The following is a 15,902-nucleotide window of genomic DNA, read 5'->3' on the forward strand; positions in this document are numbered from 1 at the left end:
CCCCGATCCACCGCCAGGCCCGGCTGATCGGGCCCCGATCCACCGCCAGGCCCGGCTGATCGGGCCCCGATCCACCGCCAGGCCCGGCTGATCGGGCCCCGATCCACCACCAGGCCTGGTTGATCAGGTCCTGATCCACCACCAGGTATACGCCAGGAACAAATACACAACTAAAAGCAACAAGTGAGGGGAGACTATAGCAAACAGGCTGCTAGGGTAGATATCAACAAATATTTGCAGACTAATTCTTGTGATCTACTTGATAGACTTGTCTTACCCCCCTAGATACATGAAACCACTTGGAGCCTGAACCATTGATGAAGGACTGGTAGAGCTTGGTGGAAGTTTGCATGCAAAGTTGAACCAGCTTGATGAACCTCCTCTGAGCACAACAATAAAATGGAAAAATGCACATGCAGTATAATGTGTGTGACTGAAAAATACACAAATGCAACATAATGCAATTGACTGGAAAAACTGAAAAGCAGTATAATGCAATTGTTTGACTGGAAAAATTGACAAAAGCAGTATAATGCAATGGCTTGACTAGAGAAAGAGACAAAAGCAAGATAAAGCTATTATCTCAACCACAACAAATTATCTACCATGCCAAGACACAACCAGTCATAACAATGTAGATAAATGGTTCAGAGAATCAACAAGTTGATAGATTAGACATGTACAACACTTGGGTATCTTTATTGTGGAAATGTTTTGCCAGACAGCGGCTTCATCAGCCTAATGCGAAGGAGAATGGTGAAGATCAGGAGTTTGAGGTAATCAGTCCCTCAGTCCATCAATTTTTTCAAGACTGAGGGACTGATTACCTCAAACTCCTGATCTTCACTCTTCTTGATATTGGATTGATGAAGCCACTGTGTTGCAAAACATTTCCACAATAAACATACCCAAGTGTTGTACATGTGTTTATCATAACATGCAATATCTACTCATAAATCTGTAAAATGTAACAAACACTGATGCTACCAAAATCTAGATAAAACCAAGATAATGCTAGAACTCTTCTAGTAGGAGTAGAAACTAGAAATATCAGAATCCAAGATAGTTTGCTTGCTATTTTTATCCTTACAGAGTAAGCCAAGTTTCACTGTACAACATTTATAAATAGCAGCAATATTTAAGATAATCTTAGTGGAGGGAAGGAGGGGGTAGGGGTTGTCCTAGGAAAGGTTAGAGGGAAGGGCTAAGAGAGGTTGTGTGTGCAAGGGGTTCGGACATACAGCAAGCATGTGTGTGTTAACTAGCAGTAAGTGGAGATGAATGGTTTTTGGGACCTGACAAGCTGTTGGAGTGTGAGCAGGGTAATATTTTGTGAAGGGACTGAGAGAAACTGGTTAGTCGGACTTGAGTCCTGGAAATGAGAAGTACAATGCCTGCACGTTACAGGAGGGGTTTGGGATACTGGCAGTTTGGAGGGACTTCTGAAGTGTCATATCTGAGCGCCTCTGCAAAGATAATGATTATGTATGAGTGAGGAGTGTGTTGAATGATGAAAGCATTTTTCTTTTTGGGGATTTTCTTTCTTTTTGGGTCACCCTGCCTTGGTGGGAGACAACCGAAGTGTTGAGGAAAAAAAAAAGTAACAAGTGAACTGCATATGCATTTTATCACTCTGGGATGCTTTAAATGGCATAAAATATTGTGTGTGGGCGGGTTGTCCTGGTATGGTAGATATGGTAGCCTGAGCCGGGCTGGCTACCATACCTACCACACCTGATTTCTTACACTAAATACTACTCATCTCATCCTACATTAAGTCTACAAATATTTTAAGATACGTAATGAGCGTACTATATGCATATTTCACGGTTTTATTGTTTTTATAATGCCTAGTTCTATTGCTAACTTACTATATGTTCGTGTAAACTTGTTATCTAGTATTTAACCCTTTGACTGTCGCAACCCCCAATCCTGAGGTGTCTCCTGGTGTCGCAAAATTTAAAAAAAAAAAAAAAATTCTTATGAAATGATAGAGAATCTTTTCCCGATTGTAATGACACCAAAAAAACTAAATTTGATGGTAAACTGACGGAATCATGCTCTCGCGAAGTTAGCGACCTCGGCGCTGTTTACAAATCGGCATTTTCGCCCACTTTGAGCCCTATTTTCGGCTAATTCCATTGTTCCAGTCGCCCAAACTCATAGCTATTTCTTTAGAACTCCATTTTTCTATCGATTGAGTACAAGAAACTGCCCATTTACCGATTTCAACTACCTAATAATGTGGTCAGAAATTTGCAATTTGGCCAATTTCATGAAAACTAAAAAATGACAATTTCAAAATAAGGTCCAGAATGAACAATGCAGACATTCCTGGCTCTAAAATAAGATTTTCTTTGTTCATCAGTCACGTCTCCAGGCCCCTCTGATATTACTCTTGCTTTCTATTTTGAATTTTTATTCAAACAAAAAATAGAAGATTTATTATTATGCAGACTACTGCAATACTGTAATAATTGTATAAATAACATCAACCCATTCATGACTGTATATCAGAATGGCTAGTTGGACATTTATTGGACAATGACATCATTTGTTTACTTTTGAACATTGGCAAAAATCAAACATTTTCCCTACTTTGAGCTCCATTTCTAGGTTCTTTTTATAGAAAAATCAATCAAAATCACCTCTATTTCTATAATATGTTTTCCATTCTATCAAATGAGACCAAGAAAACGAGAATACAACCATAAATACTATACGAAAATAGACCACAAAGTCGGAGTTTTTTTTTTCTCATTATGCATTGCGTGCTCCAGGATTCTTTTTTGTATGGTGCACACTGACCACACAGACCCATTCTCTCACATGTGGGCCTACCAGCTTTCTCCTGCTTGATTTGAAGCCGCTAGAATTTATGAGTATATATACGTCAAACATGGTACCTCGTAAGACGTATATATACGGCCGCGACAGTCAAAGGGTTAAATGCATTTTTAAGTGAAAAAAAAGGTGTTCCACTTTACAGCAATTTCTGCTGTACAGCAGTAGCCTGGAACCTAACCTGCCGTATAAGTGGGGTCCTACTGTACTGTATTTTTTTCACAACATCAGTCATGTCCCATCAAGGTAGGGTGACCCAACGGGGAATATTTACCATTCATTCAATAGCTATCCTGCTAGAAGGTCAGACAGAACAATTCATATGACTTTCCAAACTTTAAAAACTCCATCCAGGACCAGTTTCCCTGAATCCCTTCATGTTACCTTGCCCACTCCAACAGCACATCAAACCTGTAGTACTCCAGTCTCCACTCACCAACATCTGTTGAATGCTCTAAGCCCTACCACTTAAACCTTCAACTGTCGCAAGCCCCTTTCTGAAACTGTCATTCTATGTTGCAAAATTTTTGGAAAAAAAAAAAAATATTTTTCCTTATGAAATGATAGAGAATCTTTTCCCGGTGGTAATGACACCAAAAGTACGAAATTTGGTAGAAAACTCACTGAATTACGCTCCCGCGAATTTAGCGGTCTCGGCAACATATATGCATTGGCGATTTCGCCGACTTTGAGCCCTGTTTGTGGCCAATTCCATTGTTCCAGTTGAACAAACTCATGGCTATTTCTTTAGAACTCCATTTTTTCTATCAGTTGAGTACAAGAAACCGCCCATTTACCGATTTGAACTACCCAATAAAGTGATAGGAAATTGGCAATTTGGCCAATTTCACGCAAATTAAAAGAGATGCCAATTTCAAAATAGGGTCCAGAATAAATAATGTAGACATTCTTGGAACTAAAATAACATATACTCTGTTCATTAGTCACATCTCTAGGCCCCTCTCATATTACTATTGCTTTCTATTTTAATTTTTTATTCATACAAAAAAAATACAAAATTTACTGTTATGCAGACTACTGCATTATTGTGAAAATGGTATAAATAATATCAGTGCACTAGTGAAAGAATATTAGACTCCCCAGTTGACGTGTATGGAACGTGTGGTGTGATTTGCTTACTCATGAACATTGGTAAAAATCGAACATTTCTGCTACTTTGAGCTCAATTTCAAGGTTGTTTTCATTGTGAAACTAATCAAAATCATCTCTATTTCTGTAATGTGTTTTCCATTTTATCACTCGAGACCATGAAAACGAGAATACAACGATAAATACTATACGAAAATACACCTCAAAATCGGCATTTTAATCCAAAAAAATGTTTTTTTTTCTCATTATGCACTGTGTGCTACAGGATTTTTTTGTGGTGCACACTGACCACACAGACCCATTCTCCCACATGTGGGCCTACCATCTTTCTCCTGCTTGATTTGAAGCCGCTAGAATTTACGCATATAAATACGTCCGAAACAGCGGCACGTAAGACGTATATATACGACCAAAACAGTCAAAGGGCTAAAGTGCAGGCATTGTACTTCCCATTTCCAGGACTCAAGTCTGGCTATATAAAAATAACCGGTGTCCCTGAATCCCTTCACTAAATATTACCCTGCTCAGACTTCAACAGCTCGTCATGTCCCAAATACCATTCGTCTCTATTCACTCCTGTCTAACACACTCACAAATGCTTGCTGGAAGTCCAAGCCCCTCGCCCACAAAACCTCCTTTACCCCAATGTGTTTGTAAGTTAAGGACTTACTATACCAGTATTAAAATGTGAATAAATGAATACAGGTTATGGACTTGCTGTCTTCATGCTGGGTAATTATCTTAAGTTTCATCTCCAAAATAATTGCTGCCCTACCATTGTAAAGTTGAAATATCCTAAGTTGAATCATTTTAAGTCGAGAAGCACCTGTATATTTTGTTTCATACCTCTGAACGCTTTCGAGAGTTCTCATACTCTCACGGAGATATACTTGCTCCCTCACTCTTTTCTGTTAGTGCGACTTTATAAATGGTCTATGTCAGACCAAAACATCATTGTAGATGAGCGGAAATATCCTATATATGGATTATTTAAATACTATTTCAAGTTGTTTTTAATGAATGAGCAAGCCTAGAATCTAGCAAGGAGTAGAGGATCATTCTGGTTCATACCCTGGGCACAATTACTCACCCATGGAAGTAGCGGTCAGCTGCAGATCCCTGAGTATCCTTGCGTTCCATTGCTTCTAGCGAGCCCATGCCTCGATACTTCTTAAGACGGACTCCATTACTGAAGAAATATTCTCCTGGAGCTTCAGAAGTACCAGCCAACATTGACCCCATCATCACTACAACACAGAGAAATTAAGCAAACATGTACACATTAAAATAACACATGATCATTAACAATAAAAATGCTGTGTTGGAAATAGCATAAAATACCAACCTTAGAGTATTAATACACATGCAATAGTTGGGTATCTTTATCGATGAAATGTTTCACCTACACAGACTTCAGTCAAATACAGAGGCAGCAGTAGTATTCAAAGAAAGATAATGTAATCAGTCCATCAACCATGAATTTAGTAATTCATACAGAAGGGGTTACTAGCATCTTGCTCCCGGCATTTTAGTCGCCTCTTGCAATATGCACAGCTTGCAGAGGAAATTCTTCTCCACTTCCCCATAGATGAAAGGAAATATATAAGAACTATACACAAACTTTTTTTTTGACACCGACTGCCTCCCACTAAGGCAGGGTCACCAGAAAAAGAGGAAACACTTTCACCATCACTCACTCAATCACCATATTGCCAGAGGCGTGCAAACATAATTCAGAATGCCCTCCAAACTGCAATATTCCTGTTCCTCCTTCGAAGTGTACAGTAGGACCCCCATATCTGTGGGGCAGACGTTCCAAGTATCTGCCATGGATACCGAAACTGCAGATAGTAGCAAACCTTATATGCAAGTCATTTTTTTGTTTATGTACATTTTTTTTTTTTTTCAACAAGTCGGCCGTCTCTCACCGAGGCAGGGTGACCCAAAAAAGAAAGAAAATCCCCAAAAAGAAAATACTTTCATCATTCAACACTTTCACCACACTCACACATTATCACTGTTTTTGCAGAGGTGTTCAGAATACAACAGTTTAGAAGCATACACATATAAAGATACACAACATATCCCTCCAAACTGCCAATATCCCAAACCCCTCCTTTAAAGTGCAGGCATTGTACTTCCCATTTCCAGGACTCAAGTCCGACTATATGAAAATAACCGGTTTCCCTGAATCCCTTCACTAAATATTACCCTGCTCAAACTCCAACAGATCGTCAGGTCCCAAGTATCATTCATCTCCATTCACGTGACTATTATAAAGTTTAATTGATAAATAACACGCAATAAGTGGAGAATTATAACAGTTTTGCTGATGGGAAGACATTCATAGTTTCTCTTAGACTTTGAAGAACTTCCACCATCACAACTTATGAACTTTGGGGCCATTATTAAGAAAATTAAGGGTTACTTTCAGGTCACAGTAAATTGTGGATAACTGAAACCACAGATACCAGACCCACTGATACAGGGGTCCTACTGTACTTCCACAAATACATAACCATTCAGATAACCAAACAAACATGTACTCTCAAATTCATTCAAGAAACACTGTTAAACTCTTAAGAACACAATCCACATGAGTTGTAAACTCTTCTCACAATTGCAAGCTTCATTTTGAGACAATACACTGAGACTGAGAGTCTGATGTCTACAGTTTCATGCTCTTGTCCTCTTCAATACTTAAGAGAAATTGGCCACTCTCTTTCTGACTAATAAAGATGTTTATAACCAAATTTTGAAAATCCCAAACTTTGGAAAATCAAGCTGTCCTCCTTTTTTATTTTATCAAAGTATTTTTATAGACAATATTAAGATGATTATAGGTAGTAGGTTGGTAGACAGCAGCCGCCCAGGGAGGTACTAACGTCCTGCTAAGTAAGTGTAAAACAAAAGCCGGTAATTGTTTTACATGATGGTAGAATTGCTGGTGTCCTTTTTTCTGTCTCATAAACATGCAAGATTTCAGATATGTCTTGCTACTTCTACTTACCCTTAGGTCACACTACACATACATGTGCAAGCATATATATACACACACCCCTCTGGGTTTTCTGCTATTTTCTTTCTAGTTCTTGTTCTTGTTTATTTCCTTTTATCTCCATGGGGAAGTGGAACAGAATTCTTCCTCTGTAAGCAATGCGTGTTGTAAGAGGCGACTAAAATGCCGGGAGCAAGGGGCTAGTAACCCCATCTCCTGTATAAATTACTAAATGTAAAAGGAGAAACTTTCGTTTTTCCTTTTGGGCCACCCCGCCTTGGTGGGATACGGCCAATGTGTTGAGAGAGATTTTTATAGACAATATTATTTTATAGACAATATTATTTTCATATAGTCGGACTTGAGTCCTGGAAATGGGAAGTACAATGCCTGCACTTTAAAGGAGGGGTTTGGGATATTGGCAGTTTGGAGGGATATGTTGTGTATCTTTATATGTTTATGCTTCTAGACTGTTGTATTCTGAGCACCTCTGCAAAAACAGTGATAATGTGCGAGTGTGGTGAAAGTGTTGAATGATGATGAAAGTATTTTCTTTTTGGGGATTTTCTTTCTTTTTTGGGTCACCCTGCCTCGGTGGGAGACGGCCGACTTGTTGAAAAAAAAAAAAAAAAAAAAAAATTAAGATGATACACAGTGCCTGTTTCCCACCACAGCAGGGTGACCCGAAAAAGAAGAAACACTATCATCACTCACCCCATTAGTTTGAAACATGCACAATGGGGTTGCGTTGCAATGAATCATTGTAAGCTGAAAATATCTCAAGTCAAATATGAGTATATGATAAAATAAGTAAATAACTACTGTCACTGAATAAATAAACAATTACTATAATTAAATACCAGTATCAAAAAGTCAATAAATGAATACAAGTTTATCCTATCAATAAATGTACACTTCTGTGCAGTACAGTATTGTACAGAGCAAAATGAAAAGGTTAAACAGTGCATTGTCTTGATTACCCAAGGATACAGGTACCTTTGTAAAGTTGAAATACAGGAAGTCTTCAACTAACAAACATGTTAGGGGCCTCCTGCATTGTGTAATATAATAATGATATTATACACAATACAGAAGATTCTCAATGTGTTTATAAGTTGAGGACTTACTGAATCCTACGTCAAAACATCGTAAAGTGGAAATATTGTAAATCAAACCATGGTAAAGCAAGGAGCAATTGTATACAAACATAGCTGACCTGTAGATGCCCCGAGTGCCAAAGCCTTTATAATATGCCCAACGGATGAGATTCCACCATCTGCCATGACTGGCACGCCAAATCGTCTGGCGTATTCTGCAACCTGAAACATTTCAAATGGCCTAACAATTGATAAGCAAATGACAAACTTACACGAGTCTTAAACACGACAGAACACTTTAAATTCAACAATCATACACAAACCACGGTAAGGGTGGGGTTAGAACCCATGGCAAGTGACTAGTAAAGCTCGAGGCCAGTGCGTGAACCACTGGGCCAGCTGGCTACAATAACATTCATTCAACTAGGAGTATTTATATTTACATCCCACCTCCAGACTTGAGTCCTGGAGGTGGGAAGTACAGTATCCATACTCTGAAGGATGGGTGCTGATGTTGCATTTGTTAACTGTAGTGTAGGCACATCTCTGGCAAAACAGTGGTATGAACTAGATTACCGCTAAGGCTGTTAGTATAGTGATGAGTACGTTTGGTGTCTAAGGAGTGGAGAGAGCTGTTGAGATTAGAAAGAGTAGAAATATAGGGAAGAGAGAGAACAGGAGATTTCCAAAGATTTTCTTCTCTCCCAAACTCTCTACTGTGAAATCTCCTGTTCTCTGCCTTCCCTATATTTCCAATCTTTCTAATCTCATCAACTGTCTCCAATCCTTAGACATCAAACTTACTTCATGCCAAACTAACAGCCTTGGCAGTAATCTAATTCATACCTCTCCTCCCACTATGATGCCTCTGGTGTCATCTTTATTAGGACTGAGAATGAAGATTAAGACACACATGCAACAGTTGGGTATCTTTATTGTTGGAACGTTTCGCCTACACGGTAGGCTTCTTCAGTCAAAATACAGAGTTAAGTAAGTAATCCTCTGTAAGCCATGAGTGTTATAAGAGGCGACTAAAATGCCAGGAGCAAGAGGCTAGTAACACCACCTGTATACATTACTAAAGTTATAAGAGAATTTTTTTTCTTTTTGGGCCACCCTGCCTTGGTGGGATACAACCGGTTTGTTGAAAGAAGAGTTATGTTTATTCAGGTATACACAAATACAGTTATGTAAGATTATCATATATAGTAGCATGTGTGTAGAGAACCTAGAATAACCCAAAAAAGCCAGAAAAAACGACTAATTTCTATTGGTAGTAGGTTTTTTTTATTATTATCACACTGGCCGATTCCCACCAAGGCAGGGTGGCCCGAAAAAGAAAAACTTTCACCATCATTCACTCCATCACTGTCTTGCCAGAAGGGTGCTTTACACTACAGTTTTTAAACTGCAACATTAACACCCCTCCTTCAGAGTGCAGGCACTGTACTTCCCATCTCCAGGACTCAAGTCCGGCCTGCCGGTTTCCCTGAATCCCTTCATAAATGTTACTTTGCTCACACTCCAACAGCACGTCAAGTATTAAAAACCATTTGTCTCCATTCACTCCTATCAAACACGCTCACGCATGCCTGCTGGAAGTCCAAGCCCCTCGCACACAAAACCTCCTTTACCCCCTCCCTCCAACCCTTCCTAGGCCGACCCCTACCCCGCCTTCCTTCCACTACAGACTGATACACTCTTGAAGTCATTCTGTTTCGATCCATTCTCTCTACATGTCCGAACCACCTCAACAACCCTTCCTCAGCCCTCTGGACAACATTTTGGTAATCCCGCACCTCCTCCTAACTTCCAAACTACGAATTCTCTGCATTATATTCACACCACACATTGCCCTCAGACATGACATCTCCACTGCCTCCAGCCTTCTCCTCGCTGCAACATTCATCACCCACGCTTCACACCCATATAAGAGCGTTGGTAAAACTATACTCTCATACATTCCCCTCTTTGCCTCTAAGGACAAAGTTCTTTGTCTCCACAGACTCCTAAGTGCACCACTCACTCTTTTTCCCTCATCAATTCTATGATTCACCTCATCTTTCATAGACCCATCCGCTGACACGTCCACTCCCAAATATCTGAATACGTTCACCTCCTCCATACTCTCTCCCTCCAATCTGATATTCAATCTTTCATCACCTAATCTTTTTGTTATCCTCATAACCTTACTCTTTCCTGTATTTACCTTTAATTTTCTTCTTTTGCACACCCTACCAAATTCATCCACCAATCTCTGCAACTTCTCTTCAGAATCTCCCAAGAGCACAGTGTCATCAGCAAAGAGCAGCTGTGACAACTCCCACTTTGTGTGTGATTCTTTATCTTTTAACTCCACGCCTCTTGCCAAGACCCTCGCATTTACTTCTCTTACAACCCCATCTATAAATATATTAAACAACCACGGTGACATCACACATCCTTGTCTAAGGCCTACTTTTACTGGGAAAAAATTTCCCTCTTTCCTACATACTCTAACTTGAGCCTCACTATCCTCGTAAAAACTCTTCACTGCTTTCAGTAACCTACCTCCTACACCATACACTTGCAACATCTGCCACATTGCCCCCCTATCCACCCTGTCATACGCCTTTTCCAAATCCATAAATGCCACAAAGACCTCTTTAGCCTTATCTAAATACTGTTCACTTATATGTTTCACTGTAAACACCTGGTCCACACACCCCCTACCTTTCCTAAAGCCTCCTTGTTCATCTGCTATCCTATTCTCCGTCTTACTCTTAATTCTTTCAATTATAACTCTACCATACACCTTACCAGGTACACTCAACAGACTTATCCCCCTATAATTTTTGCACTCTCTTTTATCCCCTTTGCCTTTATACAAAGGAACTATGCATGCTCTCTGCCAATCCCTAGGTACCTTACCCTCTTCCATACATTTATTAAATAATTGCACCAACCACTCCAAGACTATATCCCCACCTGCTTTTAACATTTCTATCTTTATCCCATCAATCCCGGCTGCCTTACCCCCTTTCATTTTACCTACTGCCTCACAAACTTCCCCCACACTCACAACTGGCTCTTCCTCACTCCTACAAGATGTTATTCCTCCTTGCCCTATACACGAAATCACAGCTTCCCTATCTTCATCAACATTTAACAATTCCTCAAAATATTCCCTCCATCTTCCCAATACCTCTAACTCTCCATTTAATAACTCTCCTCTCCTATTTTTAACTGACAAATCCATTTGTTCTCTAGGCTTTCTTAACTTGTTAATCTCACTCCAAAACTTTTTCTTATTTTCAACAAAATTTGTTGATAACATCTCACCCACTCTCTCATTTGCTCTCTTTTTACATTGCTTCACCACTCTCTTAACTTCTCTCTTTTTCTCCATATACTCTTCCCTCCTTGCATCACTTCTACTTTGTAAAAACTTCTCATATGCTAACTTTTTCTCCCTTACTACTCTCTTTACATCATCATTCCACCAATCGCTCCTCTTCCCTCCTGCACCCACTTTCCTGTAACCACAAACTTCTGCTGAACACTCTAACACTACATTTTTAAACCTAGCCCATACCTCTTCGACCCCATTGCCTATGCTCTCATTAGCCCATCTATCCTCCAATAGCTGTTTATATCTTACCCTAACTGCCTCCTCTTTTAGTTTATAAACCTTCACCTCTCTCTTCCCTGATGCTTCTATTCTCCTTGTATCCCATCTACCTTTTACTCTCAGTGTAGCTACAACTAGAAAGTGATCTGATATATCTGTGGCCCCTCTATAAACATGTACATCCTGAAGTCTACTCAACAGTCTTTTATCTACCAATACATAATCCAACAAACTACTGTCATTTCGCCCTACATCATATCGTGTATACTTATTTATCCTCTTTTTCTTAAAATATGTATTACCTATAACTAAACCCCTTTCTATACAAAGTTCAATCAAAGGGCTCCCATTATCATTTACACCTGGCACCCCAAACTTACCTACCACACCCTCTCTAAAAGTTTCTCCTACTTTAGCATTCAGGTCCCCTACCACAATTACTCTCTCATTTGGTTCAAAGGCTCCTATACATTCACTTAACATCTCCCAAAATCTCTCTCTCTCCTCTGCATTCCTCTCTTCTCCAGGTGCATACACGCTTATTATGACCCACTTCTCGCATCCAACCTTTACTTTAATCCACATAATTCTTAAATTTACACATTCATATTCTCTTTTCTCCTTCCATAACTGATCATTTAACATTACTGCTACCCCTTCCTTTGCTCTAACTCTCTCAGATACTCCAGATTTAATCCCATTTATTTCCCCCCACTGAAACTCTCCTACCCCCTTCAGCTTTGTTTCGCTTAGGGCCAGGACATCCAACTTCTTTTCATTCATAACATCAGCAATCATCTGTTTCTTGTCATCCGCACTACATCCACGCACATTTAAGCAACCCAGTTTTATAAAGTTTTTCTTCTTCTCTTTTTTAGTAAATGTATACAGGAGAAGGGGTTACTAGCCCATTGCTCCCGGCATTTTAGTCGCCTCATACGACACGCATGGCTTACGGAGTAGGTGTAGAAGCAAAATAAACACGTAATCAGTCCATCAACCTTGGAGAAACAGTATTTAACCCTTTGAGGGTCAGTCCAGTTATATTATGGCTAAGAAGCCAGGGTCAGTCCCACTATACTACGCCATGTGCTCAGCTCACTCAGATACACTGCGAGTGGTAAATCTGGGACTAGATATGAGAGAATGGCCCTATGTGGTAAGTGTGCACCATACAAAAAGTCCTACAGCATGCAGTGTATAATGAGAAAAAAAAAAAAAACTGACACTGTTTTTGGTTTAAAACAGCGACTGCAGTGTATTTTATTATGGTTATATTCTGGGATTCTTGGTCTAAATTGATAGAATGGAAAATATATTACAGAAAGAGAAATGATTTTGACTGGTTTCAGGACTGGACGTAGCTTGAAATTGAACTCAAAGTAGCAGTAATGTTCGATAAATGACCAAACCACCTCAACAACCCCTCCTCAGCCCTCTGACTAATACTGTTACTAACTCCACACCTTCTCCTAATTTCCACACTCCGAATTTTCTGCATAATATTTACACCACACATTGCCCTTAGACAGGACATCTCCACTGCCTCCAACCGTCTCCTCGCCGCAGCACTTACAACCCAAACTTCACACCCATATAAGAGTGTTGGTACTACTATACTTTCATACATTCCCTTCTTTGCCTCCATAGATAACTTTTTTGTCTCCACAATGGGCTAGTAACCCCTTTTCCTGTAAAGATTACTAAAAAGAATAAGAAGAAAATTGTCGAAGTGGGAAGTCTGAATGTGCGTGGATGTTGTGCAAATGATAAGAAAGAGATGATTGTGGATGTTATGAATGAGAAGAAACTGGATGTCCTGGCTTTAAGTGAAACAAAGCTGAAGGGGGTGGGAGAGTTTTAAATGGAGAGGAATAAATGGGATTAGGTCAGGGGTTTCAAATAGAGTTAGAGCTAAAGAAGGAGTAGCAATAATGTTGAAGGATAAGCTATGGCAGGAAAAGAGGGACTACAAATGTATAAATTCAAGGATTATGTGGAGTAAAATAAAGATTGGATGTGAAAAGTGGGTTATAGTAAGCGTGTATGCACCTGGAGAAGAGAAAAGTGTAGAGGAGAGAGAGAGATTCTGGGAAATGTTGAGTGAATGCGTGGGGAGTTTTGAATCAAGTGTGAGAGTAATGGTGGTTGGGGATTTCAATGCTAAAGTGGGTAAAAATATTATGGAGGGAGTAGTAGGTAAATTTGGGGTGCCAGGGGTAAATGTAAATGGGGAGTCTTTAATTGAGCTATGTGTAGAAAGAAATGTGGTAATAAGTAATACATATTTTATGAAAAAGAGGATAAATAAATATACAAGGTATGATGTAGCACGTAATGAAAGTAGTTTGTTAGATTATGTATTGGTGGATAAAAGGTTGATGGGTAGGCTCCAGGATGTACATGTTTATAGAGGGGCAACTGATATATCGGATCATTATTTAGTTGTAGCTACAGTTAGAGTAAGAGGTAGATGGGAAAAGAGGAAGGTGGCAACAACAAGTAAGAGGGAGGTGAAAGTGTATAAACTAAGGGAGGAGGAAGTTCGGGAGAGATACAAGCGACTATTGGCAGAAAGGTGGGCTAGTGCAAAGATGAGTAGTGGGGGGGTTGAGGAGGGTTGGAATAGTTTTAAAAATGCAGTATTAGAATGTGGGGCAGAAGTTTGTAGTTATAGGAGGGTGGGGGCAGGAGGAAAGAGGAGTGATTGGTGGAATGATGAAGTAAAGGGTGTGATAAAAGAGAAAAAGGTAGCTTATGAGAGGTTTTTACAAAGCAGAAGTGTTATAAGAAGAGTAGAGTATATGGAGAGTAAAAGAAAGGTGAAGAGAGTGGTGAGAGAGTGCAAAAGGAGAGCAGATGATAGAGTGGGAGAGGCACTGTCAAGAAATTTTAATGAAAATAAGAAAAATTTTTGGAGTGAGTTAAACAAGTTAAGAAAGCCTAGGGAAAGTATGGATTTGTCAGTTAAAAACAGAGTAGGGGAGTTAGTAGATGGGGAGAGGGAGGTATTAGGTAGATGGCGAAAATATTTTGAGGAACTTTTAAATGTTGAGGAAGAAAGGGAGGCGGTAATTTCATGCACTGGTCAGGGAGGTATACCATCTTTTAGGAGTGAAGAAGAGCAGAATGTAAGTGTGGTGGAGGTACGTGAGGCATTACGTAGAATGAAAGGGGGTAAAGCAGCTGGAACTGATGGGATCATGACAGAAATGTTAAAAGCAGGGGGGGATATAGTGTTGGAGTGGTTGGTACTTTTATTTAATAAATGTATGAAAGAGGGGAAGGTACCTAGGGATTGGCAGAGAGCATGTATAGTCCCTTTATATAAAGGGAAAGGAGACAAAAGAGAATGTAAAAATTATAGAGGAATAAGTTTACTGAGTATACCAGGAAAAGTATACGGTAGGGTTATAATTGAAAGAATTAGAGGTAAGACAGAATGTAGGATTGCGGATGAGCAGGGAGGCTTCAGAGTGGGTATGGGATGTGTAGATCAAGTGTTTACATTGAAGCATATATGTGAACAGTACTTAGATAAAGGTAGGGAAGTTTTTATTGCATTTATGGATTTAGAAAAGGCATATGATAGTGTGGATAGAGGAGCAATGTGGCAGATGTTGCAAGTATATGGAATAGGTGGTAAGTTACTAAATGCTGTAAAGAGCTTTTATGAGGATAGCAAGGCTCAGGTTAGGGTGTGTAGAAGAGAGAGAGAATACTTCCCGGTAAAAGTAGGTCTTAAACAGGGATGTGTAATGTCACCATGGTTGTTTAATATATTTATAGATGGGGTTGTAAAAGAAGTAAATGCTAGGGTGTTCGGGAGAGGGGTGGGATTAAATTATGAGGAATCAAATTCAAAATGGGAATTGACACAGTTACTTTTTGCTGATGATACTGTGCTTATGGGAGATTCTAAAGAAAAATTACAAAGGCTAGTGGATGAGTTTGAGAATGTGTGTAAAGGTAGAAAGTTGAAAGTGAACATAGAAAAGAGTAAGGTGATGAGGGTATCAAATGATTTAGATAAAGAAAAATTGGATATCAAATTGGGGAGGAGGAGTATGGAAGAATTGAATGTTTTCAGATACTTGGGAGTTGATGTGTCAGCGGATGGATTTATGAAGGATTAGGTTAATCATAGAATTGATGAGGGAAAAAAGGTGAGTGGTGCGTTGAGGTATATGTGGAGTCAAAAAACGTTATCTATGGAGGCAAAGAAGGGAATGTATGAAAGTAT

The 15,902-nt window shown here is 39.5% G+C and overlaps 1 protein-coding gene across 4 annotated transcripts in view; it reads right to left on the minus strand.

Annotated features, from left to right (window-relative positions):
* The window catches only part of ras (Inosine-5'-monophosphate dehydrogenase ras), a 94,188-nt gene that overhangs the window by 43,672 nt on the left and 34,614 nt on the right, over window positions 1-15,902 (minus strand). For 3 of the 4 annotated variants that reach the window (XR_011394752.1, XM_070105183.1, XM_070105184.1), the window contains exons 9-10: window positions 8,169-8,271; window positions 5,045-5,201 (exon numbers count right to left, since the gene is read on the minus strand). Coding sequence is in view for 3 of the 4 variants with exons in the window: in XM_070105183.1 (XP_069961284.1) it covers window positions 5,045-5,201; window positions 8,169-8,271 (260 nt within the window). In the remaining variant the exon portion in view is untranslated. Of the gene's footprint in view, window positions 1-258; window positions 383-5,044; window positions 5,202-8,168; window positions 8,272-15,902 lie in introns of those variants that run through there. The other variant, XM_070105185.1, reaches the window with a different exon arrangement.

The sequence above is a fragment of the Cherax quadricarinatus genome, chromosome 97 (assembly GCF_038502225.1).
Source record: "Cherax quadricarinatus isolate ZL_2023a chromosome 97, ASM3850222v1, whole genome shotgun sequence".
Lineage (NCBI taxonomy): Eukaryota > Metazoa > Arthropoda > Malacostraca > Decapoda > Parastacidae > Cherax > Cherax quadricarinatus.